General features: G+C 46.9%; 8 protein-coding genes across 8 annotated transcripts; 4 read left to right on the forward strand and 4 right to left on the reverse strand.

Annotated features, from left to right (window-relative positions):
• The first annotated feature begins 1049 nt into the window (after positions 1 to 1049).
• AGABI2DRAFT_180098 (hypothetical protein) lies at positions 1050 to 2404 on the forward strand. Its single transcript, XM_006463882.1, has 4 exons — positions 1050 to 1634; positions 1686 to 1777; positions 1835 to 1920; positions 1980 to 2404. Exons 1-4 carry the CDS (start codon positions 1201 to 1203, stop codon positions 2202 to 2204), a joined length of 837 nt encoding a protein of 278 aa, XP_006463945.1. The 5' UTR covers positions 1050 to 1200; the 3' UTR covers positions 2205 to 2404.
• A 222-nt stretch (positions 2405 to 2626) lies between these two features.
• AGABI2DRAFT_120752 (hypothetical protein) lies at positions 2627 to 4113 on the reverse strand (the record flags this gene model as incomplete). The annotated part of the gene is made up of 8 exons (XM_006463883.1): positions 2627 to 2753; positions 2805 to 3310; positions 3361 to 3440; positions 3493 to 3567; positions 3618 to 3662; positions 3719 to 3743; positions 3793 to 3888; positions 3949 to 4113. The coding sequence occupies 8 exons, from the start codon at positions 4111 to 4113 to the stop codon at positions 2627 to 2629; spliced, it is 1119 nt and encodes a 372-aa protein (XP_006463946.1).
• A 232-nt stretch (positions 4114 to 4345) lies between these two features.
• On the reverse strand, positions 4346 to 5977 carry AGABI2DRAFT_120753 (hypothetical protein; the record flags this gene model as incomplete). The annotated part of the gene is made up of 7 exons (XM_006463884.1): positions 4346 to 4571; positions 4652 to 4698; positions 4752 to 4796; positions 5242 to 5255; positions 5308 to 5465; positions 5535 to 5698; positions 5753 to 5977. The coding sequence occupies 7 exons, from the start codon at positions 5975 to 5977 to the stop codon at positions 4346 to 4348; spliced, it is 879 nt and encodes a 292-aa protein (XP_006463947.1).
• Positions 5978 to 6464: 487 nt separating this feature from the next.
• On the forward strand, positions 6465 to 9133 carry AGABI2DRAFT_194588 (hypothetical protein). The gene is made up of 5 exons (XM_006463885.1): positions 6465 to 6563; positions 6616 to 7500; positions 7549 to 8088; positions 8145 to 8282; positions 8330 to 9133. The coding sequence occupies exons 1-5, from the start codon at positions 6546 to 6548 to the stop codon at positions 8483 to 8485; spliced, it is 1737 nt and encodes a 578-aa protein (XP_006463948.1). The 5' UTR covers positions 6465 to 6545; the 3' UTR covers positions 8486 to 9133.
• Positions 9134 to 9934: 801 nt separating this feature from the next.
• AGABI2DRAFT_194589 (hypothetical protein) lies at positions 9935 to 13425 on the forward strand. The gene is made up of 12 exons (XM_006463886.1): positions 9935 to 10096; positions 10156 to 10212; positions 10258 to 10422; positions 10475 to 10887; positions 10950 to 11108; positions 11164 to 11399; positions 11451 to 11600; positions 11652 to 11758; positions 11812 to 12199; positions 12251 to 12552; positions 12618 to 13008; positions 13065 to 13425. Exons 1-12 carry the CDS (start codon positions 9950 to 9952, stop codon positions 13382 to 13384), a joined length of 2835 nt encoding a protein of 944 aa, XP_006463949.1. The 5' UTR covers positions 9935 to 9949; the 3' UTR covers positions 13385 to 13425.
• A 119-nt stretch (positions 13426 to 13544) lies between these two features.
• Positions 13545 to 15109, reverse strand: AGABI2DRAFT_120756 (hypothetical protein; the record flags this gene model as incomplete). The annotated part of the gene is made up of 6 exons (XM_006463887.1): positions 13545 to 14009; positions 14060 to 14408; positions 14482 to 14696; positions 14760 to 14970; positions 15027 to 15041; positions 15093 to 15109. 6 exons carry the CDS (start codon positions 15107 to 15109, stop codon positions 13545 to 13547), a joined length of 1272 nt encoding a protein of 423 aa, XP_006463950.1.
• Positions 15110 to 15285: 176 nt separating this feature from the next.
• AGABI2DRAFT_208937 (hypothetical protein) lies at positions 15286 to 23186 on the forward strand (the record flags this gene model as incomplete). Its single annotated transcript, XM_006463888.1, has 10 exons — positions 15286 to 15316; positions 15371 to 16152; positions 16208 to 16668; positions 16717 to 16840; positions 16890 to 17027; positions 17087 to 17287; positions 17340 to 19227; positions 19309 to 19811; positions 19862 to 20025; positions 20079 to 23186. 10 exons carry the CDS (start codon positions 15286 to 15288, stop codon positions 22972 to 22974), a joined length of 7188 nt encoding a protein of 2395 aa, XP_006463951.1. The 3' UTR covers positions 22975 to 23186.
• Positions 23145 to 26070, reverse strand: AGABI2DRAFT_120758 (hypothetical protein; the record flags this gene model as incomplete). Its single annotated transcript, XM_006463889.1, has 15 exons — positions 23145 to 23187; positions 23224 to 23468; positions 23517 to 23671; positions 23734 to 23894; positions 23952 to 24066; positions 24119 to 24367; positions 24424 to 24538; positions 24588 to 24741; positions 24795 to 24888; positions 24933 to 25200; positions 25249 to 25383; positions 25431 to 25524; positions 25577 to 25749; positions 25803 to 25940; positions 25990 to 26070. The coding sequence occupies 15 exons, from the start codon at positions 26068 to 26070 to the stop codon at positions 23145 to 23147; spliced, it is 2220 nt and encodes a 739-aa protein (XP_006463952.1).
• Positions 26071 to 26108: the final 38 nt, after the last annotated feature.

A 26108-nucleotide genomic window follows, 5' to 3' on the forward strand; every position in this document is an offset into this window, starting at 1 on the left:
GATATTGAAATTGCTTGAGATCTCGATCACACATTTTTCTCAGCTCCTCAGTCAATTGAGTTGTCCTTATTTCAGCGACAGCCCCGGCCTCAAAAAACCTGCGGTAAGGACTACGGTATGTTGAAATGGAAAGGAGAAGCTCACTGTCTGTGTGCTGTTCTGACAGGCTCTTGGGAGGATTCAGAGTTACAGGCCAACCTTCAGAATCGAGAGCGTTACTCGCAACTTCCGTATGCCTCCATCATACCTGGCATCATACTAGTAGGCGGGTTCTCAAACCAAACAGAACCATGTGCAACCAGCACTACTTTGATCTGTGCTAAACGAAAATCGTGCTTATGTGGGTTGCAACTTTAGTGGTTGAAATGCCCTTTGGCAAGTACAAGTGACGCCAGCCAACTTATGTGGAAGCCGACGTTGGGAATGGCGAATCAAAGGATGCTCACAACTGGTTCATAATTCATGCGTCTGTATACTGCGAACCAAATGCGTGTTGGATCTGGGTGTTGAGCTCTTGCCCGTGACAAGAGATGGGAGAAAGATGATCGAGAAGGAAAGAGAACGGACAGGAAGGGGCAGGAAAGGGGGAATCCCTGATAGTGGGCTGAACCAAGGCATTTTCAGGTAGAGTCATCACTGACCACTTGAACAAGAAATGCTGCAGCAACTACATAATCGTTGATAACAATTGGTATGACGCCCTGGTGTTCTCACTTGGTCGAAATGTCGAGATTGGTACTAACCCTAATAATTCTAGTTCCACCACAACCATCAAGCTTGAAACCTGTGCCAGTACGATATAGCGACACACTGCCACGCAGATACGCAGCATCTTCCTCCTTTGCTCCCTCAATTTCTCCCATGGAGTACTGTCCCTGGGCCCACGCAGATATCTATCGGTGAAAAAGCATCCCCCTGGGAATCAAAAATTGAGAGTCTCAATGTACTACATATATGAAGCGAAACTAAATAACACACTCGAAGTAAGTACTGGAGTTGCACTGATGAAAGAACACAGGTATATAACAAACAAGAAATCCGGACATCGTGGGAGCTGTGGCGCGGATGGTAAGGATCTGCGGTTCATTCCAGAAATGACAAGCCGCAGCACTGCATGCATTTGCTGCGCTTTTAACGAGGCAACGAGGAGGTCAACTCGGCAAGACAATCACTCTCAAATCTGCCTTTACTCCTGCGATCATGATTGTCTCTGAAAAATCGCCTCGACCTAGCTACTCTACTGGCATTTCCAATGAGCGCCGTGATAGCACCAGCTCCACGACGTCCCCGCCTTCTTATGAAACAGTCGTTGCTGCTGGCCACGCGTCAGCTATTACATCTGATAAGAAGAAAGACAACGACGAACCGCTTCATAGATCTCACTCCAACGATTCTTCACAAACCCTCTCTTCTTCTATCCCGCACCCCAAAGGTGAAGGAATCTACACGGAAATACCTCCAGCGTTTGAGCGCGTTCCGGTTGTACAAAATTTCAAAGCCTTCAGTCCCATTGACGTTGCAATCTCGGGTTCCGCGAGGTCTTTGGATAAAGGACTTCCTTCAGGAATTCCACAGACATCACAAGAGCCCCACCCATTCGAACAGAGGGACATTAGTGATTCTGACTGGAACAGGTACAGACTTGTTTAATATTGAACTTCACCATATTTATTATTTTATGGCAGATTCATCCAAGATTTGCGAGATGGTACAACTTTACCAAAATACCTGGGACCGAGGGTGCTTGTGCCTGCCATTATCGGAATAGGACTCGGAGGTAAGATTTATTCCGATTAGCATGATCTACTTAAGATATATGGATCTTATTCTTTAGCATACCTTATTAACAAAGCAATCAAGGTCAAAGTTCGAGCGAAGAAGCTTGAGTATGCCATCAGCTTAATTAATACATGGAACCAAGTAAGCCTTCTCCCCTCCTCCGATTAACCATTGACGAACTGGAATCCTTTTTGTGGCAGTCTTTCTTTTTTCCACGACGAGTCGAAGTGGTCTTGATGCGTGGAGAACAGAAGCTAACTACTGCTGAACCAATTGCCGAGACCCAAAAGCTCAAAAGCCGCAACGATCAGTCCTCCGAATCTATATCCAAAGATCTCGGGTCAACCTCCAAGGAATATCACTGTTGTAGACAGCCGCAGGTACCTTTGAAGCTGATGGTGATTTCCATTGCCCAGCCCGCCTAAACTGCTATACGTGTTGCTGCTGAAAGTTAGACTAACATAGTTGGTATACTTCCGTCACGTTCGAGCTTGAACTATTTCGTCTTTCATCGTTTTTGCACAGTTCCTAGTATATTGTTTGATATAGGATATCTGCTGATCCGTCTGTATATTTACCCATGCATGTATCAAGGCTTTGAGTTCAACCATTTAATTTCTGCCGGTTAGCTTAGTGGGCGAGAGGTTGTGGAACAAATCACCAATATTAAGTTTCTCGTACCAGTCTAGAGGGAACTTGCTAGAGAGTTTTGTATGTGCCTAGTATTTGGGGCCAATGTGATAAGAATAGGGAGACGACTTGACATACGCGCATTGGCGTATGAAAAAGTATCGTTGAGTTTAAACCGCCAGCAACTTGTTTGAATTGCACGGGTATTGGTATCACATTATATTACCAATTCCTTGGGTATCGGCTTCCCTGTAAGGACAGCCATCATATTCTCAATCGCTAAGGTCGCCATTCCTACTCGTGTTTCTGTTGTCGCACTTGCAATATGAGGCAATACGGCACAACTAACACACCTCGATAAGCTGAGAGTACAATGGTCGTAATATACTGCATACCTTCGCTCTCTGACCAGAGGGTGGTCCGGGGTGATATGAGGCTCGCCTTCGACAACATCCACTCCAGCACCCCAAATCCATTTTTCTCTCAGGGCCTTTGCTAACGCGTCAGAATCCACGAGTGAACCTCTGGCTCCATTAACAAGAATAGCGGTTTTCTTCATCTTTCTCAAGAATTCCTCGTTCACGACATGATAGGTAGGAGCGCCACCAGGAGCAAGTATAAACACGGCATCACTTTCTCGCGCAAGTTCGTCTAAATCAACACAACGTAGACTTTGCAATCCCATAGTTTTGCGAAGGGCTTCGTCGCGATCGAGATCTGGTTTGCTTCCTGAACTTTTGGAGTATATACAGTCTGTAATGCCGAATGGTATAAGACGAGACAGTGTGGCCTGTGCGATCCTGCCAAAGCCGATGAAGCCGGCCGTGCGCCTTGGCGAAACAGGAGAAGCGCCCAGTTGAGGACCGCAGAACAAGAACGGTGCCCACCCAAAACTCGGCCACTAAAGACGGTGGTGAGTGGAACGGGACAGCTGATAAGTCATTTGCACACCTTGCCATCGTCTACAATATGCATGGTTTCGCGAACATTTCTTCCAGCCATTAGCGCTAACATAACGCAGATGTCTGCGACTGGGAACGACACAGTCCATAAGGGCAATGCTTGATGGCGAAAGAAGCGCACCAGCATCGGTTAAGACCTCAGGAGTATATCCGATCCTAATTCCACGGGACAAGATGGCTTGTACGTCAAGATGTTCTGGGATTTGCTCAACATCTTGTCGGTCTTGTCTATGAGATCATACGAACCGTAACCAACGGACATCGTTGATACGATCTTGAGATTACTGCCAGCTACGAGTACCAAAGTGAGAATCTTAGACTTGTTTGCGAACTGATATTTGAAGTACCTGCATCTAAGATCCCAGCATCCACCTGGAGAGCGAATGAGTAATGGAACAGAGTTATTCAGGGTTAGACGCACTTTGTCGACCACAGTCACCACCAGTGCTACAGCTCCTGGAACATTTTTCAGAATCCAGTCTCTTCCGCATGCCCTATTTTCCGACCATTGGATAATCTAACGAAACGCCGCGGAATGTCAATGATATTCTTTCGAGTTAACTATCGCCGTAACTACCTCGAATGAATCCTTAGGTTGTATCAATGCTGAGGCTTCCGGGCCCAGATCTCTCGTAACGACGATCTTTGGTAGGTTCCTGAGGTGTGAGTTTATAGTTGTGAGCCGATTTGTTTGAGCATTCGAATTCGGAATAGGCTGGACGAACGAAGATGGCTTAGACATGGTGGTTTCGGGTAGGTTTCGGGTGTTATTTTCTTGAGAACAGATGGTTGGAAATACTCATGGGTATTTTTGCTCACACAACTATAATTACTTGCCGGGCCGGGCAAACCGGGATGAGTGCAATCCAAAGCTGTAGTGTTCTTTAAAAAGCCAACACGCTACAGTTACACCTGCCGTATCGATGCTACCGAAGAAAGTACGTTCGGCGTCAAGGAAGATGCGAAGGAAAAGCTTACCGCTGAAGATGGAATTCTTGCATTAATTGGATGAACTCATCGTAAATCTCTGGTTTATTGTCTTTCGCAGATCTGTTCTTGACAGTTTCGATAAAGCCCAGCGAGCTTGCGAGGTTTGCAACAGCTTGAGCTTTGGAGGCGACAACCGTTTCTAAGCCACTCATTTTCAGTTGGTCTGTTGCGTTTCCTGTGTCCAGCGTCGCTGCCTTGTCGTCCTTCATGCTATGCGACCGGGATAAAAGTAGATTGGTGACAGTCAGAGCGTGGCAAATTCGAAGCGGCAGAGGTAACAGCAATTTAACAGGACTTCATCATCAAGTCTGTCTGATTTAGGATGGCGCTGTCGGACCTAATAACAATGTCATAGCAAGTGATAGGCGTCTGTTGTTTTGTCTAACTTACCCCTTTTTTTGGGCCATTTATTGGCATGTGCGGTTTTTGTCCGGCCTGATGAAGGTGCGTTCTTGGTGTGATTCAAAGTTCAGATACTATTGATACACTAAGTAACAGAAAGCAAACGACATAGCAATTTCGAAGCACAAGTCAAAGCAATATGATAACGAGACGATTCACTGTAAGAGAGTGCCGTCATCAGTTTCACCGGTCGCAACAGACGAAACAGCATCAACTCACAAATAGTATCACACAGTCAAGCGCGAGTTCGGGATAATCTTTTAGTATATGCTGTATTTGCGGCAAACATTCACGCTGTACAAGCCACAAAAATTATCATTGGGTTCATGGTATCAGCAAATGAGGATCTTGCCTGAACCAGCACGTTGGTTGCGATTGAGTAGTATCTTTCCAGAATTACAATAAGCAGCTTCCACGTGAAGTTGCCAACAGTTGCTTGAACTTTAAATAAGTAGTTGACAGTAGAGCTTTGGTATACCTGAGGCTGCGAGCCTAACATAAACGTCAAATTCCTCGCCCAGTATAAGGACGATTAGGGACCAACCAAAATCATTACCAGTCAACATTTGATTGCGCGCCTCTATCCTGGAGAGAAGCTGCTGCCGGTGCTGAGGTAGAAGTAACATTCCTAAAGCTACCAATAGGTCTTGACGTTCCCTGAGTAGAATATCCATATGTTGGATGAACTCATCAGGCTCGACCCTACAGGAATGATATTCATCAACACCACAAAGTGATCAGACATTACCATACATATTAAGAGCTACTTACTGCCGGGATCCGAGCCTCTTCATGAGAATCGAACATTCGAGAAACAAAATCTGTTGATCCTTAAAATGACTTGCAACCTGAGCCACAAAATGATTGAAATACTGGGTATCAAGAGCGCTTCTACCGTTTGGAATGGAAGTGTGGATAACATTCGGACCAGCTACCTGCGTGGATGCATTCGATGCCGAGTTAAAGCCCGCGCCCTGTGCTGGACATACACGGGGTGGTGCAGAAGACGTTGCATTTTGACTATGACGAATTTGAAAGGGCGAGAAAGAAGTCGAAGCAAGATGAGAAGGAGGTTGGTCTTGGAATGTTGAGCTGGTTGTGCTCGGTGCAGAAAGGGTATACGGGCGGTCGGTGTGAGTTGGTGACTGAGATAGATGCTCTAGTGGCAAGTGCTGGGATGGGAGAGCCAGGCGGACCGACGGAGAGGGAGTCATCTGTTCTTAGAAGGTTCGTTCTGCGGTTGCAAGCCCCAGTGGAATCACGGCGGGTGAATGTCAGATTCGCATAGTTCCCAGCACATGCGAGATTATTTATTAGAAAGCTGTGGCGGCGATTTATGAGCTTAAAAAACAAACACAACAATAGGAACACACTTGAACAAAGGCTCAGGCTGAGCTAGCTATCTTAAATCAAGTCCTTCGCAAAGCCGTGGGGAGGGAGCTCGTCAAGGTATGTAAAGAACACCATCATCATGCTGCAATATCGCATCCCGATGCCTGGACATGGCAGATAGACTTTGAAGGAGATGACTTGTGTGAGGCCAAGGATGAACAGAGTCAATACCGAACATCGTTACAAGTCTGTCGGGTACTTACCCCAAAACGGGCCAATGGCGGGAGGCGGCGCGACGTTCACGTGATCAACGCGTAACCGGTGCTTGCGCATGTTTGGCGTTCACGTGTTGTTGGATAGACCTCTTCGTTTGAGTGTCTGCGATTGCATTCTGTCATCTGCGACCACAAGCAGTCCCTATTCACCCCTCTCTACAGTGGACTGGTCGCCATGTCTTCAGCCATACCCGTGTGTCCAGCTGGCCCTGTTTTTGCTGTTGATTTCGCTCACTAGGTCCCAGACACGTCGTGCAGTCCGGGTAACCCGTTCGACTGCTCTCAAGGACAACGAAAATGCAAATGCCCGGCCCTCACGAATCGCAACCAGGAGCAAGCCCTTGACGACAGCTGGTGCAGCTCCTGCCGCTTCCGGACTTGGCGGGCTCTCCCGAGCCACAGCGGCATCAAGGGCAAAGGCTATTGCCGCTGGTGACGTTAAAGCGGACCCGACAGCTGGAAAGCGCAAACGCGAGGCTCTTGGAGAGGTAACCATGAACAACAAGCCAAAACCTTTCACTGCAAAAGGGAAGGAGAAGGAAAATACCAAGGAGACCTTCGATGGCGTCGTCCTGAAGACAAAGCCAACTGCTCCCCGCCAGCCTCTACGGACCGTCGGTACTAAGCAAGTTTCCAAACCCGTCGTTCCCCGAGCTGCTAAAAAAGAGAAGGAAACCACTCTTCCATCGCTCAAGGAGAAGAAGCCCGTCCATGTGGCGGATGAGCATGCTATGGTCGTAGATCCTCCTGTCATACCCAGTCTTATCAAACGGGGATTGCTACCAGCAAAAGATGCACGCCAGTCTGCTAAACGGCCTACTACTCGTGAATCTCGGTCACAGATCCGAGCTCGCGTTGAGGACGACGTCGAGGATCATCGTGATAATAAGAGGCGACGTACATCATCAGAAGCTCCGGAGGACCCTGCACATGCCGAGGAGGGGCACGGGCGCACCGAAGAGGATAAAATTGCTGCTCGTATCGCTGCCGAAATCGAGGCCTACGCCGATGAAGTCGAAGCTGACCCAGAAACGTCACCATGGGAGGACCTCGACGCCGATGACGTTGATGACCCTCTAATGGTCAGTGAATATGTAGTGGATATCTTCAAGTACTTGCGACAGGTCGAGGTACGTTGTCAGTCAAATGCGGTGATTCCAATATTGATTCCTTGCCAGCTCACGACAATGCCCAATCCCCATTACATGGAGAGCCAGAAAGAGCTTGCTTGGAAAATGCGCGGAATCCTCATGGACTGGCTTATCCAAGTTCATGTTCGCTTCCGCCTTCTCCCGGAAACTCTTTTCTTGTGCGTTAACCTCATCGATCGCTTTCTCTCCGCCCGTGTTGTTTCGCTGGCGAAACTTCAGTTGGTGGGCGTAACCTGTCTGTTCATCTCAGCCAAATTTGAGGAAGTCATTTCACCTTCGGTCTCACATTTTCTCCTTTGCGCCGACTCGACTTATACGGAGGCAGAAATCCTTCAAGCAGAGCGCTATGTTCTTAAGACGCTTGAATGGAATCTTAGTTACCCTAATCCCGTACATTACCTTCGACGCGTCAGCAAGGCAGATGGCTATGACGTCAAAGTTCGGACCTTAGCCAAGTATCTGCTTGAGATCAGTTGTCTCGAATGGCGGATGATTGCAGCTCCGCCTTCCCTTATGGCTGCAGCTTCCATTTGGCTCGCTAGACTCGCGTTAGGATATGAACAATGGGTACGCAATCCGTCCTTTCTTTCTCTAAGAAAGGGGGAACTGAAGGGTTGAGATAGACACCCAATCTCGCTCATTACTCAGGCTACTCGGAAAGCGCATTAGCCCCTACTGCAAATTTGATGTTGAACTACGTACTCAAACCCATCCGGCACGAGTCTTTCCACAAGAAATATGCTGGTAAACGCTATTATAAGGTAAGCCTAACTGTCGGTTGCAGGTGTAGTCTTTAACCTTCCTATAGTCAAGTATATACATGCGGGAGTGGGCTCTCGACCGATGGCCAGAGGAGACCCAGGTGAACCTCGCACAAGAATTACCCCGACTCAAAGTAGAGATTCGAATTGAACGAGAACAGATGGAACGTCAGGTACAAACCGACGGTGCAGAAGCAAGATGAAAACTCTATCCGATCAATAAACTATGCTATCTATGTCATCTCACCGATATCGTCCTATCCGTTCATCCGCAACCCTGCCCACCGTTGTCCTTGATCCCCTCCTCCGACTTTGCGATGCCCCCTTCACCTCCACGATGGATCTCGGACTTTCCCGCCTAGGCGCTTCATCTGCATTTTCATTGTCATTACCACTTCGAAACACTGCATCCTCCTACTCATTCAAGAACAAACATTGTAGTTCATCAACCTGTTTCTTTCTCATCGTCATCTGATACTTTAATATCGCTTTATGCAATTGATAGCCTCTCTCCTTCCCCGCTTATACTCTTCCTATACACTTGCCACTTGTTTTCTTCAACTTGGACCGGGCAAAGACCAACGTTTGCTACTGCTGGTGACTCGAGTCGTTCCGCTTTTATTTCCATTCGCTTTCCTGCTTTCGAAAACTAGAATATCCAGGATTAGGTGATAACCTTCTATGCTCTCAAGCCGTTTTCGTTGTCAGTCAAAGTGTTTCTTTTCCTTTTTTGTTTCACCCATTGGAGAGTAGATGTGTTTGCTACTTGTTTAATTGTTTTGTATAAACTACTGTTCATTTACCATTCAGCTGTGTTCTTGAATTGAGTATGGAAGGATGGGTTCGTTGAGTGGTGTTGATGGACTACAGTTTGAAAATTTGACTACAGCTATCTTGATCAGAAATTGAATTTAAACAATGTATTACTGCTTGGTTGTTCGTTACTTGAGACTACATATAACACAACACTTATTTTAGACATCTGTTGTGGGGCTCAACAGCCAACTTGAAATAAAATCTGGCGTGAAGATCGATGTTTTAAGGGTGAAGATACTGCGTACTGGACTTTTGCAGTGAGCCTCGTTTCATATTCTCCGTCACGTATTTCCCTTCTCGATGTATCAGGACAGGGCGATGAGCCATATCAACATATTGTGCTCATTGGTCTAACTCTTGAGCACGCGTTTTATATGTCTAGAGAAGAATAAGTGCCAGGTCCAAGTTTGAAGGATAACAATGCGACTGGGACGACGCGCTTTTACTAAGTTATATGGAGGATTTCGCTCTTTCGAATGGCGCAGCCTGGGAGCAAACTGAATTATAAACTATCCAACAGCAGCGTTTTCCTTTCTAAATTGCAAGTCACCCGACAAGGTATATTGTGACTTGAAGCAAACCTGGGTCGGAATCGCTCTCATACTTCTGAACTTGGGGATACGCCCCAAGATGAACTCAACATACCGGATACCAGTTCTACTGCGGTAAAAATTTGAAGGAGAGACGCGTGAAGACCGGTAGTATAATATATGTAGAGGAGACCTAATCTCATCTTAATTAATCTTGATGGAGGGATCATAAGCGTCTAAATGATGTATTAGGTGCGATCGTGAGAAATCAAGTCCAGGACGCGCGTCGCGTTCGCCAAAGTCCCCATCTCCCGAACGACCATGACAAAAGCCCAGGAGTTCTCTATCAACGTTCAATCGGACGATCCAAAGAAGAAGGAAAAACCTGGAGATGAGCCCGATAAACAAGAGGGTTCCTCCAAACTGCTCGGTTCGACCAATGCAAAGGAAGGCGAAGGCGAAGATCTTGTACGTTGCTTCTCGATCTACACTCCTTTTGCTAGTTTGCTGATAAATACCTACCCCAGTCAGAGGAGGACATGCAGTTGAAGGGGGAGCTTGAATTGCTCGTTGAACGGCTAAAGGTAACTAGAAATTCTTACATCGTCCTATTACTAACTCTTCCGTAGGAACCAAATACTGGGTTGTATAAAGCGGCACTGGAAACCCTCAGGACCCTCATCCGAACCTCTACGTCCTCAATGACTTCCGTGCCCAAGCCGCTCAAGTTTCTGCGCCCCAACTATCCCGATCTACAATCCCTATACGAAACATGGTCTCCTTCCGAAGATAAGGTATAGAGTCCATGGTTGATATTCAAAGTGCTGAATCTCACTCGCGAACTAGAGCCTTTTTGCCGACATCCTTTCTGTTCTCGCAATGACGTATTCTGATACTCAACCCCGAGGCACTCTACGCTACCGCCTTCTTGCCGCTGCGCTCCGTCCACCCTTTTCTCCTCTCGCAGATCCAGGCTCATGGGGTCATGAGTATGTCCGCCATCTTGCTGCAGAACTTGGTGAAGAGTACAGGTTGCGCGAGGAGGAAGCTGCTGGCATCAACGGGGCCGCTGAGCATCCTGCCCTCCCCGGTTCCACCGACGACCTTCGCGCCCTTGCCAAGGATTGTGCTGTTTTCCTGCTGAATCATAATGCCGAACCGGACGCTGTGGATCTCCTAGAGGAGCTGGAAATAGTAGACGAGATTGTTGGGCTCGTAGACGAAAATACTTTTAGTCGGGTGTGCCAGTACATGATTCGGTTCGTCCTCGCAGCATATGTTGGTTATATCAATCATTCATGTTCTTTTGGCCTGATGATAGATGTGTCAACCTCCTTCCTCCCCCCGACGATATCAACTTTTTGACCACGGCACATGCGATCTACGTCCAGTATCGTAGATTCCCCGAAGCTCTCGCCCTCTCTATCAGACTCTCCAACCCAGATATGATCCGTGAAGACTTTAATGCTCCAGGGAATCCGTAAGGTTACGTTGATTATTCACTTAGGTCGCCGTGCTGATATTTAATTAATCAGTTTGATGAAGCGTCAACTGGCATTCTTAATTGCTCGAGCACAAATACCACTAGAATGGCTGCATCCCATCGAAGACTCAGACACCGAAGATATGGTCGAGGAATTCCCAGAAGACTTGATCGAGTGCTTAAGCAACGCTCATCTGAGCATGCATTTCCGAGATTATGGTAAAGAACTGGGAGTGTTGGAACCCAAGTCCCTCGAAGACGTGTACAAATCGCATTTGGAAAACACAAGTACTCCCTGCCCCTTACACGAATGATTCCTTATGCTGACGGTTACTTTAGGACCGGGTGTGACCGCTAATATCGATTCCGCAAGAGCCAACTTAGCCGGAACATTTGTGAATGCTTTCGTGAATGCCGGCTTTGGTAATGACAAGTTGTTGGTGGAGGCAGATGAAGGTAACAGTTGGATATACAAAAACAAGGATCATGGTACTGTTTTCATTTTGTCTCAACCAATGCCTTCTTCTAACCGATTTATAGGTATGTTGAGCGCCACTGCATCCTTGGGCTTGAGTTTGCTCTGGGACACCGACATCGGTCTTTCGCACGTTGACAAGTATACCTACTCCTCAGAGGAGAATATCAAGGTAGATATCTCATTCGTAGAGGTATTTTCAATTGAGCTCAATTGTTTTCACAGGCTGGAGCACTTCTTGCCACTGGTATTCTCAATACGGGTGTGCGAACGGAAGCAGACGCGGCATTGGCTCTTCTTGGGGAATACACAGAAAACAAGTCTGTTCCCCTGAAAAGTGCAGCTTTCATGGGCCTTGGATTGGCGTATTGCGGCTCTCATCGTGAAGACATTATTCCCTATATCCTTCCACACGTCTCGGATGAGGCTGTGACCATTGAGGTCTCATCATTAGCTGCGCTATCACTTGGGTTCATATTCGTCGGAAGCAAGAATGGGGATGTATCGACGACGATGTTGCAAACCCTCTTGGAGAAGTATGAAGAAGGCGATCAAGGATTAGACGAGAAATGGGCAAAATTCTTTATCCTCGGTTTGGCCTTACTTTATCTTGGTAAGTATCGTTGTTTTATTCTTATCGAAGATCTTTAATACTTCGACGTAGGTGCTCAGGAAGAATCAGATGCAACAATTGAATTCCTCAAGGCCATTGATCATCCTATCTCCAAAACTGCGCAAGTTTTAGTCGAAGCGTGTGCGTACGCAGGGACGGGCAACGTGCTCAAGATCCAGACTATGCTGCATCATTGTGATGACCACATCGGTACACCAACAGAAGGCGGGAAGGACGAGAAGGAAGAGAAGGCTGACGATACGTTCCAGTCCTTTGCTGTACTTGCTATAGCCCTCATTGCCATGGGTGAAGAGATCGGGGGTGAGATGGCGTTGAGACAGTTCAACCACCTCGTAAGTTGGAAGCTCAGTGCTATTTTTCCGCGCCTCCAAACTCACAGTTTTCTTCTTCAACTCAGATGCATTATGGTGAACCTGTCATCCGCAAAGCCATTCCCTTGGCCATTGGACTCGTTAGCGCCTCAAATCCCCAACTTCCTCTTCTAGACACCTTATCAAAATACAGTCATGACAATGATCTTAGCGTTGCCGTCAATGCTATTTTCGCTATGGGTATGGTCGGCGCTGGTACGAACAATGCTCGCTTAGGCCAAATGCTCAGGCAATTGGCTGGTTATTACCAAAAAGAGCCAGACTGCTTGTTCATGGTGCGCGTCGCTCAAGGAATGGTACACATGGGCAAGGGAACTATCGGAATCAACCCTTTCTTCTGCGATCGAGAGATTATGAGCAAAGCTGCCGTAGCTGGTCTGATGGGTATTTTGACTGCTTTCTTGGATGCTAAAGCTTGTGAGTCATTCGATATGAAAATCACTTTCACCACATCTAAAACAATTTCCTTGAAGTTATATTTGATAAATACCATTGGATGTTCTTCTTCCTTGTTCCTGCGATGTATCCTCGATTCTTCATTACCCTCGACGAAGACCTACGGAGTATTCCGGTGACAGTCCGTGTAGGTCAAGCCGTGGACGTGGTTGGACAAGCGGGCAAGCCGAGGACGATATCCGGATTCCAGACGCACCAAACGCCTGTACGGCTTGGCACGACAGAGAGAGCTGAACTGGGAACGGAGGAGTATATTTCGTTTGCGCATGTGATGGAGGGATTTGTGATCCTACAAAAGAACCCAGGTTGGGAGAAAGAAGATAAAATGGATGTATAGAATCGCTTAGATTAATCAAATATCTTTCTCCTTCACTTTTCTTTCTTTCTTTCAGACCTTAGGGGTATTCCAAACAGCAGACCATTAAGACTAAGACAATTAGGGCGAAATGTGTCTACACTGCATATTAAGGTAATGTATACCAAGACATTACTTATCTCTAGCACTCTGCTTCGTCTGCAATCTGTTGAGCCCATACTCCAATATCCTTTGCAGGTGTCAGTGTGGTAGTTTCTAGCGTAAGTTCTTTAAGGCTTTCCGTCTTGAGCGGCGAAGTCATGAAGGATTTTGATTTTATGTTCGAGTGTTCGAAGAATCCTTCTTCCGAGTCTGAGTCTCTCTCAGGATCAGACAGCATATCATCGGAAACCTCAACCTCCCCATCCATCGCCCTCGTCCCCGTGCCCATGTGATGGGTCCCACTAGGTTTGTCTTTGCGCCTCCAAGGTTTATCTACAGCTTCTTTGTTTTTCTCCTTGATGCCACTAGATGGATCATTTCGTGACCTCTCCATTTCTTCGAGTTGCTTTTCTGCATGCTCTGCAAGCTTGCAAAGGACGATATATAAGTCCATATTTTCGGCGAACGACGATAAATTGAATTTGTGACGCGTAGGAGCTGTGGACTGTTGTTTCCTTAATAATGATACTAAGTGAATAACAGAATCAAGCTCACGACATAGTTCCCAACCCAGCACGAAGTGAACAGTTGCGCCATATGACCAATAAGCGAAAGGCCATAGATGATGTGATCTGTAAATCCCAGAGCGCGTCGCTGGTTTTGGGCAGAGCACAAATAGAAAGTAAGCTGTCGACCAGGATCAGCCTTGGTACCATAGATAGATTTTGCTTCGACAGCAAAGGTCAATAAGTGGGATTCATATGTCAGGGCGCAAAAAACGTGCTGGTTACGTGCATGCTCCTCTGAAATAGCAATCCTCCACAGCGTAGGCAGTGGCAAGAACGTCGCGATGTCGGCCGTCGCAGTAAATGGTTCTGCAGGCAGAAACAATGGTGCCTCGCACCTGGAAATTGACCAATACCATTATTGTCATGCGTCTACTATGCTGAAAAAGCGACTAATAGTGAACCACTTACTCATAAAGGTGCTTAGAGCTACGACGTTGACAAAATGCCAAGTTTATAAGGTCATCGACAAATGGGCGAAATTCAACCTCTTTCCGTCGTTCAACGGATCGGTCGGGTCTGCTGAGCTTCAATGTATGATGAAGGATACTGAGCTTTGCTTCTTTCAAACTATACATATCAAGGAGGTCGGAGGTATGAGAGTCATCCTGGGCAGGTTGCGCAGCCTTACAGCCACAGCGCGCACCGTCAGCAGAATTTGCGACGTATTGGGTGTAGTAGATGCTTACAGCGGTTGCTTCAATAGTGTGCAACATATCAACAAACTGTTTCGGGTTCAGGAATAATTTGAGCATATATCCACTGTCGCGTATCTCATGGTCATTGATGTGTGGGCGACTGTGATCTCGCATACTTTCTAGCCAACTGTCGCTTTGTTCAGATGGTGTGAGCATGAAGTGGTTTCTGACTTCTGCGAAATAAAACTTGGATGCTGCACATCTAAGAAAGTGGGATTAAGTAGGCTCGGTATGGTCCAAGTTAGCAAGTGAACTTACTCTGATGCTGTAACACTAGTAGACATTATGAGCAAGATATCTAGTTGGCCACTAGTAGAGACATACCCGTCTGCTGAACTCATCTCAGATGCAGATGAATGTTATGAGGTAAGATGCACTGGTGGTACATGGGGTGGTACATGGGTAGATAGCAGCGGGGGTGGCTGTGTTGTTTTAGTTGCACCACTTGCGTCGTCCCCCCTCTGCACTTCCGGTCAAGTGCGTTTCCGGCTGGTCCTGCATACCCATCGTCTCCGTCATGAGTGAGGGGATACAGATTACCATACCTGGTGGGCCTGCTGCAGCTCTCTACCTACCGTTTCCAGCTTCTAACTAGTCTCAAGACTTTGACGATGGTAACGGCGGCTCAACAGCCATACCTTTTGGTCGTTCCGGAGCGGGCTTTGGCTTCGGGGGCGCGACTTCTGGCTGGGATTCACCAACTGCAGCATCACATTTTCCAAATTCCGGCGACCGAAGTTTCTTTTTCCATACCCGAGGGGATTCTTCCGCCTCTATTGATTCTAATACCTCTACAACTACCAAGGGCTTCACGAGTAAGCGACATACACCCCAACAGTCGGTCAGCACAACTGGCTCTGCCTTCAGCAAAAAGCCCTCCTTCGCCTCGATACGTAATGCATTCAAAAGTAGCGCAAAAAGCAACAACGATCCTCCCCCTGTTCCACAGCTGGATTCATCTTATCCGGTTCTCAAGAACCCTTTCAACCGCTCTACATCATCCTTGAACCATGTACAAACCAGGAATACCTCGTCACCTTTTGCCAGACCACCGACTCCAGGCTCAAATGAGACTCGTTCCGGACGGGCCAAATCGAAGAGTCATGGGTATGCAAAGTCCCAACACTCACATTCAGGATCTGTATTTCATCAGGCTTCAGAATTTGGGCTCGACCTTGGCCACTCGTTCTCGGTTTCTCCTCCTCCCATGCCTGCTTTTCCATTCGGGCACTTTAGTCGAACTGATTCACCGCCAGTAGACTTAGAAGAGGACAAAGTAGTTATGGACCCCAAAACGCCCTTTGATTTCGCCCTTCACGCTGTTTTCATTCGATTCGTTACGCTTGCAGAACGTAAAATTGATAATTTCCTTCGCTACTCTCTCGTAAGTTCCAGTTTTCGATTATCACCTAGTCGAGAGGCCTAAGTAGTTAAAACAGGATCAAAACCCTCTCCTTCCTGATTTTATGGGCTCTGGAATCGATACCAAGTTTGACGAAGTCCTTCGCTCGCTTGGGCAGCTCGCCCAGAAGAACTCCAAAGCTGTAATAGATTCCATAACGCGTTGGAGGAGGAGTCAAAATGAGACCGTTGGTTCCGAGGTTATTCGACTTCATGAGGCACAGTTGCCTGGTCTTTCTCGGGTTCGTACATCCGACATTCCTTCCATTCTTAACGAACGAAAGTCTTTGGCGTCAATATACATCATGTGTCGGGCATTAATTGATATTCTGTCTTCAATATCAAAGGATGCCTTGAGCGAGTCCATGGGGTATAATTTAGAGGAAACGACTTTTGATCAGTTTAGGAGACCGGATTTGAGGTTGTTGCTTCTGTCTGTTAACCACCGGACGAATGCTGAGCTCTATGCAACACTTTTGGGACAGATTGCCAATATCAGGTACGCGTTATTTTGTGCTTATCGAATTACTCTCATCCATGCTTTTAGATTCACGAGCGTTACCGATCGTTTTCTAGCTGAACTTGCTTCTGTTACAAACGGTCAGCTGTCGAAAGATGCAGATGTTAAGTACGAAAATCTCGTCAGAGGTCTGAGACATGTCAAGATCAAGGTAAGCGGTCTTATTTTGCAGCCTTCCTCAACTAACACTCGCCTTCCAGGTTTGGCCGTATGAATCATTTGAGGAAGGAGCTGAATTTATGGAACCTCTCGCGAAGGCTTTCGCAAATGCCCATGGGTTGCGTCTGAAAACAAGCTTCGCAGAAGCGCTGGTACACATGCTCCATCCGATCAGCAAGGTGATTTAATCCCTTTGTCCTCCATGGCATGGCTGCTTAGGATTTTTTTTTCGTAATAGACTGCCCAGGCCGAAACAAATCATCCTCAGTGGGCCAAAGCGATTGAGATTGTCTATCCCAAAGCTCGGGAAATGATGACCAAACCCAGATATTGGCCCGTCGCCTTTCCGCTAACGATCACGAGTCTTTGTATTGCTCCCCAAGATTTTTTCCTGAAGCATTGGATATCGTGCATAGAGGCGTCGATGGCGAAACTTAAGGTTCGAATTCTGACATATCACTCTTATAGCCCCTGTTTTGACGCTTCGTTAGGAAAAGTCCTCGCGAATCATGGTGATGAATGGTATCATCCGTCTCATATGGACTTACCTCTATCGCTGCCAAGAATCTCCTTCCACAACCGCAGCCAAGATCGACACTCTCATGAAACATTTTTTCCATCCCAACAAAATTTCTACATTTCACCCTGACGATCATTACGAGTTTCTCATCTACATTGTTCATTTCATCCTCTCCCGCCACTTCGATATCGGTAGCGATTTATGTTTGGAGCTACTACAAGAATCGACTATAAATGCTCTGCAGAGGGGTGGAACATTGGCTGTACTATCTCCCGACAAGGTCACCATTGCCGTCCAGGCGGCGTTGCTCTCTTTGCATCTCTTGGAAAAAGAGAATGGTGTCCCAGCCTGGCCATCTACGCACGATTTCTCTGTTATACCGCCAAAGGAAGATTATCCGACTTCCTCAATCATTCTACCCAGCGCATTCGTAAGTAAGACCGTTATTCAAGAATTTGTTAACCGTGTTGGTATGGCTCTCAGTCGTATAATCACCCATTGTGACAACGCAGTTGGCAATATGTCTGTACTCGAAGATCAGTGGTCGTACGCTCGTATTCCCACTTATGAGGAAGCTAGCAACTACGTCGTGCGGAGACATAGTGATAATCACGTCACAGCGTATCCTATTCATCATCTCTCGCAAATCAACCTCCTGCAGACTTGTTTCCTGGCTTGGCCTAGGTGTTTGCATTCGACTGTGCCCTTGGGCGATGCTGTGGATATGTTGTTACGGGGTGTAATTCATGTCGAACCCGGTCTCAGTGACGTTGCAGCAGATGCCATGAAGCGGATTATGGACGAACGTACTGAAGGAATGGTCATAGTTCGACATTTCACTGCTTTTGTTTTCAGTCCTACCAACATCATGCGTTCTTTTGGATCACGGTTATATGTGGAGTGCAGCAAACTTATAACGTTGTGGAAGGCAGTGGTGGAGAAGTGGAAGGCGCATATGGATACGATGGATGATCCAGTTTCGGCAGATGACGTCGAGGATATCAAGAAGCAGCTTCTCGAAGTGGAGGCTGCAAGTTTGTTCCTCCTCGCTCATGGGTCTTTGAGTATTAGAAAAATTGGAGTTGAAACGATCCGACTTCTTGGATCTTTCGACTTGCAAAAACTTCAAACCGACGCTCCCTTTTCACTTCACATCACTTCACAGTTACTCAATTATTCTGGTCATTCATATCTTGATGGTTATGATGATGTGTTGGAACAGCCAGGACTTGATAGGCTCAAGCAAAGGAAAAGCGATGCAGAGAGGGATGTCATGCTTGACATTGCTAGTAGTACCAACGACCTCGATCAGAAGCTTTGGCGATACGTATTTCCTTCCTTTATGCAGACATGCATGGACTATGAAGGGTCATCACTTCCTCACTTTCGCAACATCGTTGCAGCCGCTGCATTGCGCTTCCACCCGCAGATATCTCAACTCGCCGGCTTGAGCAACTCCAAGATCATCAATCGAGGGGGAGGTCCATATACTGGTGCCATAGCGGAAAGAGATGGCTTGAAGATGATACGTGACAGCAAGGGCCTAATAGATCAATGGCACATCTGGATGAAAATTATCTGTTCAACCTCGATTATACCAGAAACAATGGCACCACTTCAACCCGCACCACCTCACGTTTCTACTGATCCACAAGTTGAACTTCGAAAATATCCAAGCTCGAGATACCTCTTTAAACGACTGACGCCATTTTTGGATTCAGAATATACTCATTTTAGAGACATTGCCGTTCTGTGTATAAGTTCCTTTCCATCCAGCGTATATCCACAACTTCTGGAAGATTTGAAGTCTTTGGCTGGGCGACAAACGGACTATGATCCAAGAATCAAAGTTTCGGGAGGTGTTGCAATGCCGATGGAAGGAAACATGGGATTGTTGGGAAGTAGGCAATTTGCTGATGATGCGAGATTTAAGACTGGAGCTGGTGGTCTTGCCGTGACCATGGATCGGAGTAAGAGGCAAGAAAAACTGCATTCAGCTGTAGCAAGGATCTATTTCCTTACTGCCCACCTCTTGGAGAGCCAGAAGTCAACAGGGAGGCAGACGAGTTTGATGAATATCTTGACATTCATACGGAGCACGCAAGGATTTTTAAGTACGACGGAGATGAGAGATAGTTATTCACTACAGAGATTGAGGAGGTACTTTTGTGGGACTATTGAGAGAGTTTTCGATGCGCTGGCTTCGATTCAAGATGCCGATCGCTTTGTGGCGGCTAATATGCACTTGACTTTATATCGGCTTTGCGAAGAATGGTGTCAGTTTGGGACTCAGAGCGAGTCTACCGTGAAGAGGTTGAAGTCGATGCAGAAGATGGCTGGAGCTAGTGCTGGTCAGCTGGTTTCTGGTGATGCAATGGAGAGATTTCAGGTGGAGACAACACTATTATCGCATGCTGCTGTTGGGGCGTTAGCTTCGCTCTGTGTAAGTATATTCTTCGCTCTTGTATACCCAATTCTGATGATAACCACCAGGTGAAAGCATTGTTCCCTCCGGAATGTTCGGCTCATTCACCGATTGAGCGAGGAGATGAAAGGCTACCTTCTGAGATGTTGAAACCTCTAGGCGGAACGGCTGTCCTGGACCGATTGAAGGCGATCTGCGCTTCTTCCCATGTCCCAGACCAGATTCGAGGAAGGTTTGCAATTCTTGTTTCTTCTCTTGAACATATCTGATGTCAGCTTTCAACAGGAAAGCTCTTAGGTCTATTCTGGTTTCACCGCAGCTCACGACCGAGATAATCTCTGGAATCATGACGAGAGCTGTTGTTCTTGCCAACGAATCCAACTCGAGTAGCAGACAATTCTTTGAAATCGTTGCTGATGTAGTTTGCTCGAATGACGCGCGGATGCTCAGTTTCAGCCAAGTCGTTTGCCTTGGATTTTCAAACCTTGCACATCCTGATTCAGAAATTCGTCAACAAGCGTTCCGTATGCTAGATGCGATCCATCAGCAATCACACGGTCTGCTTACAATGTCCAGTTTTGAAGCTACAGCCGGTGGTTCAACGTCCTGCGCTTATATCCATGCCCATAGGACAATTTCCGACTTCTTGGCTGGAGAACACCCAGATCAAGCCATGAATATGCTTGAACAGATTGGAGCATGGTTACCTAGCTTGCCGGCGCGAGCGTCTACTGCGAACGTGGTACTTCTCTTACTGCAGAGCCTTGAGTTCTGGTTGCCGCATATTGTTCTGATGACCGAGGATCGGACGAGTGTGTCACAGGAGGGCACTACTTGTTTATATTATCTGGTTCTCCTCACCCTTCGCTACCATCAGAGTCACCCCGAGCAGATCTTGGTGATGTGGGCAAAGTTGGTCGAGCCTCCCAACCCTTCCAATGGTCACGCTGCCGTCCGATTTCTGTTGGAGCAAGCAAACAAAGTCGGAAACACAAAATTCATCAGCTGCGCTACAAATATCGTCACGGGGTTGTGTCAAACACATGTCGGCCGACAGATCTTTGAGGACTTGTGTTCTGTCATTGAGCCTGAGAGGATGCTCCCTGCCATCGATCACAAGTTGAATTTCCCGAAGGAGGAAGATATTGACCTTTGGTCGAATCTCAACGATCTATTTTTAGATGAGCCACAGCTCGTTCTTGGATCAGCCCAGTTTGCTTGGCTCTTTCTTTCCGATGTCGCGCTGCAAAGATCTTGGAGTTGCAAATCTCAGCTCCCTGTTTTGTTGCACGCCGTTTTCGCACACATGGATCATCGGAACAGCTTCGTCCGGCAAAGAGCTCGATCCATGCTTTTTCAAATTCTATACGCTTGGACTCCAGGTTATGCAGAACTTACAGACCGTTCCATCGCTCGATCCCGGTCCTCTGTTGGGAATGCGATTTCACAGTTGCGAAATGAGATTGACGAGCACTATTGGAAGGAAGATGATTCACCTGAAGTCTCTGAAAGCAAGATGCAATGGCTGTGTTCCAAAGCTGTTGGTTTCCTCGAACCGCTACATTCCCAAATTGCCAATCATTGGGGCTCGTTAGCATTGTTGTGGGGTACATCATGCTCAATTCGCAGCGTTGCTTTCCGCTCCCTTCAACTTTTTAGGGCTCTAATGCCTCGCATCAAACAAGCCGATTTTGCCCTCCTTCTTGGTCGACTTACCAACACCATCGCTGCTGAAGACGAAAATATTCAATCTTTTACATCAGAAATGCTTCTTACCGTCACCGCGATTGCCAAATCTGGTGATATTGATCACTCTCTCTTACCTCAGCTATTCTGGTGTACATGCGCTTGCCTCTCAACAACGGTAGAGAAAGAGTTTGCACAGGCGCTGGTACTCCTAGATGCTGTCCTGAACAGGATTGATCTCGATGATCCATCTATGTCAGACTTTCTTTTGATGCAGCGTCCCAATCACTGGGAAGGTCCTGCATTCTTGCAGCAGTTGCTACTCAGGGGTTTGAGATCCTCAGTGACAGGCAAAGAAACAATGAAAATTTTACAAAAGCTCGTCAGGATTCAAGATAACCGCCTGATCGACGTAAGTGGAGGTCGAGTGCGAGATTTGTACACTGTTTCGTTGCCTTGGTGTTTGAACGCTATGGCTAACGATTGCAGCAAAGACAGAGGACCTGCACTCGTTGAATTGGCAGAGAATATCAGTTATCTCGCAGCTCAAGAGGAAAGGCAGAGCATAGCTAGAATCATGAGCTCATTTTCCAAAGGGGCTTTCCGCACAAGGGACGATTTCATGCGACAATCCATTTCATCCCTTCGAGAACATTACGGTAGTCATTACTGGACGGAGATCGTCACGCTCCTACTCGGACTTGTGCTAAACAATGATCGGTGGCTACGCGTACAAGCTATGCAAATTGTCAAGATTCTCTTCCAGCAACGCGAGACCTGGAACCCCGTTGAGCTCCTTGGCTCGGAGCTACTCATGCCCCTCCTTCGCCTCCTCGAGACCGATCTTGCCCCTCAGGCCCTGGAGGTTCTTGAAGAGCCGATGGTCATGTCTGGTGGTCTATCAGCCAAGCACGTCCTCCGTATGAGCATGCATGGTCATCTGTCGCAACACGTTCCCACTGCAATCACCACAGTCTTTGGGGTGCCAGAAGCTTCGGGGTGGTGTATTGCCCAGCTCGAAGCCTCTCGAGATGCATGTCGCGCCAATGTAATGGCAGTATTTGATACGTGTTCCATGCCTTCTCGTCCATCACAAATCATCTTTGAACCCGAATTCGAACCAGTCACAAGCATGGACCAGTCGAGTGCAGTGGAAGACCTCGGAGGACTCGTCAAAAACCTGCACGACATAACAAGCTACTTCCAGGAAGACAGCAGCGGACCTTCTGGCCTAGTTACCCCTTCAATACCCAGTCGAAAGGTTGAAGCTCGCGTTGCTGCAATCCTTGCCAAGTCCACGGCGGCTGAAGCCATTTCCGATATACCACAAACACCTTTCCGGGACCTATTCAGTGTCCGACATGAAGGCGCTTTCATTGAATCTGACGATGAAAGTGATAGTTTCTCTGATGAAGACGCTTTCGTATTTGATTCTCCCGCTTCACCGCAGGGCTTGAAACCCGTGGCAATAAACGGTTTTCGTGCATGGCCGTGATTCAAAACTCATCTGTATTGTGCTCTTTTTCTTCTTTCTTCAGTTTTGCCTACTTCTTTTATCTTGGAAACGACTTATATGCAGTGCCTTGTCTAGACGAAAAGTATGTGGATTTATACGTGTAATTAGATTGGATGTATTATAGATATCATAATAAGCCTGTAAGTACTCTATGCAGGTGATGGTCCGTGGTAATGACATTCTAGAGAACGACTAAAGAGGGGTCAACATCTTTCGAAGACTTTATACAGGTCGTGTAAGCTTGCAACCTGGACAACATCACGTTCCAACAAAGATTTCGGAGCTAGGATGTAATGACGCATGGCCGGGAACAGGACATGCTGTATCTGCCACCGCTCGGCTTTATCCTGAGGTTCTTGCCCCTCGGATGACTCGGACTGCGGAGTTTGAGAGAAGGTTGCTCCCAAGCTATAGAAGTACGCAAGCTCGCGTAGAAACGTGTCAAAACATTCGGCCTCCGATTGCCAATTCACCTATAAGCAAAGTAAGTATTCGCTTTCGGAAAGAAAAGAACGATGTACTTGTGGCCCTAGCCTCATTAAAAACATCGGCAAGTAATCGAGATTAGGGATAAAATCCCGCAACAAAAGTGGAATACTCTGTACGAGGCCTGATTCTGAGATGTTAAGGGAAAAGTATTCAGCGAGCATGTCCCGTCGTGTGATGATCATCTGCGCTATTTTCTATAGATCGCAGTGCTTGAGTTTAAAACGATGCAGACCGAACAAAACAAACTACATGCCTCGACGATTTGCGGTTTAGTAAGATTGCTCTCTTTTGTGGATTCTTCAGCCTCAACGGAGATTTCCAAGAGATCTTTCAAGGAGGGTGCAGGCTGAAGCTTGAGCCTACTCATATCGCCGAACTGACGAAGACCCAGCTGATAGAAAAGCTCTTCCCTAAATTCGCAGACCATTTGTAAGAAGCGCTGGAAGGAAGAATTTAATATGGCATACGCGAGTGAACTGTGGTTCACGAGATACATGTCGGTCGAATGTTGTATGAGTGAGAGGCATTTGTGTGTATCCACGATTCCGACAAAAATATGCTTCTGGAGTATTTCGGTCAGTTCTAAACAACACTTGATCAGCTAGCTCACCATCATGCGGATTTGAATACTTACGACGATGTTTATTTTTCACTACGTTCTGCCTCAATTTAGTCACCGAAGTTAAAAGACATGATGACTCCTCAATCAAACGGGATTTAGTTGCCGTAGGCGTCCCTTGAGTGGATGCTTTTCCTTTTCCTTTTTCGTTCTCATTGAGGTCGATTTGCGCTGGACTTGACACCGGAAACATGGAATCAAGAGTCCTATCTTTGAGGGATGTTCGGACCTTGTGGTAGGAATAGGTTGGTCTCTTCTCCTGTGCTGAAAGAGGCGTTCCTTAACACACAGAGAGTTAATTCAATGGGGCTAAGACTTACGTGCAGAAGGTCCAGGTATCTCGTCCATCTCGTCCTCGACATCGTTCTCCTCAGTCTCCTTCCTGCTTCGCTTTCGTGTGATAGAGGGTCCAGCAGTATTCGCCGTTAGTAACGTCTGGTTGATGTGAGAATCGACGGCAAAAGACAAAGATGCTTGGCGTCACCTGGTACTCAAAAGTTCGTGATTGTCCTTGCAAAGCCAGCTTTTGTTGCGTAATATCAGAAATTCGCTCGGTGATCTCCTCTTCTTTGAGGAAATGGACCTCTCGTTTGGTTGGGTGAACATTGACATCTACACAACGAGGATCGATGTCTAAGCTATCGGACATTCGTCATTATCAGATTCAGTGACGACATTTTGCCAGGTGTACCTGAGATAAACAAATGGAAATGCTCCTTTGGGAAGGACTCCATGATAGACAGCTTCGAAAGAGCGCTTCATACGTGAGGACTCGACCAGGCGGTCTGACAAGAATGAGATTTAATTATGACCACAGTGGATCACTCACGGTTGATAAAGAGAAGGAAAGTCGTCTTTTTGGCTTGATAGTTGGCGTTGCTGAAATGCAATTCCGCGGACCAATTCGTACTGGAAGGTAGGTCGACATCCATTGCTTCATCATCATTGCTGTCCTCGTTATCTGGATTTTCTGGCTTGTCCGAAGATATGTTGGTTTCGATTAGCTGAGTCGCAAGAGAGTGTCCATATAACAACCGAATTGCTTGCTGAACAGACATAGAGCCGGGCGTTGCAATATCAGGAGAAGACGAAGTAGCCTAGTAGAGGTGTTAATTGTATATTAACGAGAAATCTTTTTTGCATACCTTCTTACATGAGAAAGACACCTTGGGATTGTGAATGGCGTATTTGGTGATAACATCCAGAATACGAGAATATTCTTCTGATATATTCCGGAATGCTTGAAGCCGCGTGGGTGTATTATAGAACAGGTCCTCGATCTATTGAGAGATGAGAATCGACTCGCCCGGGGTGGACTGCTACGTACGGTGATAGTTGTCCCGTCATTTCCGGCGCAGGCTCTAGGTTCACTGCTTTGACGCGTCCGCGGGTCAACCAACACACCATCTATATAAGACGCCCTGATATAGCGCTTGTCAGGAATAACATTGAATCGAGAAACAAGGGACATACTTCCAGGCTACGGGTTCACTTTTTGTTTTCGTAATGACCGAAAGGTGAGCAACATGGGACATTGAGGCCAATGCTTCCCCACGAAAGCCATAGGTTTGGATACGAGACAAGTCGTCAAATGTCGACAATTTTGACGTGGTAAACCTCTCCGCGAGGATGGGCAAATCGGTTTTCTGCAAGACGCGTTTGTCAGACACGAGGTCACTATAACATTTGGACGACTTACGCGTATACCGCATCCATTGTCCTGAATTTGCAGGAGTTTCATTCCTCCGTCTTTGACGGTGATTCGTATCGAAGTCGAACCAGCATCAAGACAGTTCTCAATAAGTTCTTTCAAAGCTGAAGCGGGGCGGTGGATAATCTTCCGTCGTTCAAACAATATCTGCATAAATTCTGTAGTAAAGACTCACTTCTCCTGCTGCTATCCGATTGATTAAGGAATCCTCGAGACGACGAATAGGCTTTGGCCCTTGCTCCTGTTCTTGAGACATAGAGTGGTCTTCGTGAGATATGGGGAAGAATTATACCA

This window comes from Agaricus bisporus (genome assembly GCF_000300575.1).
Source record: "Agaricus bisporus var. bisporus H97 unplaced genomic scaffold AGABI2scaffold_9, whole genome shotgun sequence".
NCBI lineage: Eukaryota > Fungi > Basidiomycota > Agaricomycetes > Agaricales > Agaricaceae > Agaricus > Agaricus bisporus.

Coding starts and splice junctions, on each gene's coding strand:
- AGABI2DRAFT_180098 (XM_006463882.1), top strand. CDS start 1,201: ATGATTGTCTCTGAAAAATCGCCTCGACCTAGCTACTCTACTGGCATT. Junction 1,778..1,834: donor TATCGGAATAGGACTCGGAG/GTAAGATTTATT, acceptor CTTATTCTTTAG/CATACCTTATTAACAAAGCA. Junction 1,921..1,979: donor TAATTAATACATGGAACCAA/GTAAGCCTTCTC, acceptor TTTTTGTGGCAG/TCTTTCTTTTTTCCACGACG.
- AGABI2DRAFT_194588 (XM_006463885.1), top strand. Junction 7,501..7,548: donor AGTACTTGCGACAGGTCGAG/GTACGTTGTCAG, acceptor ATTCCTTGCCAG/CTCACGACAATGCCCAATCC. Junction 8,089..8,144: donor CGTTAGGATATGAACAATGG/GTACGCAATCCG, acceptor GGGTTGAGATAG/ACACCCAATCTCGCTCATTA.
- AGABI2DRAFT_194589 (XM_006463886.1), top strand. CDS start 9,950: ATGACAAAAGCCCAGGAGTTCTCTATCAACGTTCAATCGGACGATCCA. Junction 10,423..10,474: donor GGTCTCCTTCCGAAGATAAG/GTATAGAGTCCA, acceptor CTCGCGAACTAG/AGCCTTTTTGCCGACATCCT. Junction 13,009..13,064: donor TTTCTTGGATGCTAAAGCTT/GTGAGTCATTCG, acceptor ATTTCCTTGAAG/TTATATTTGATAAATACCAT.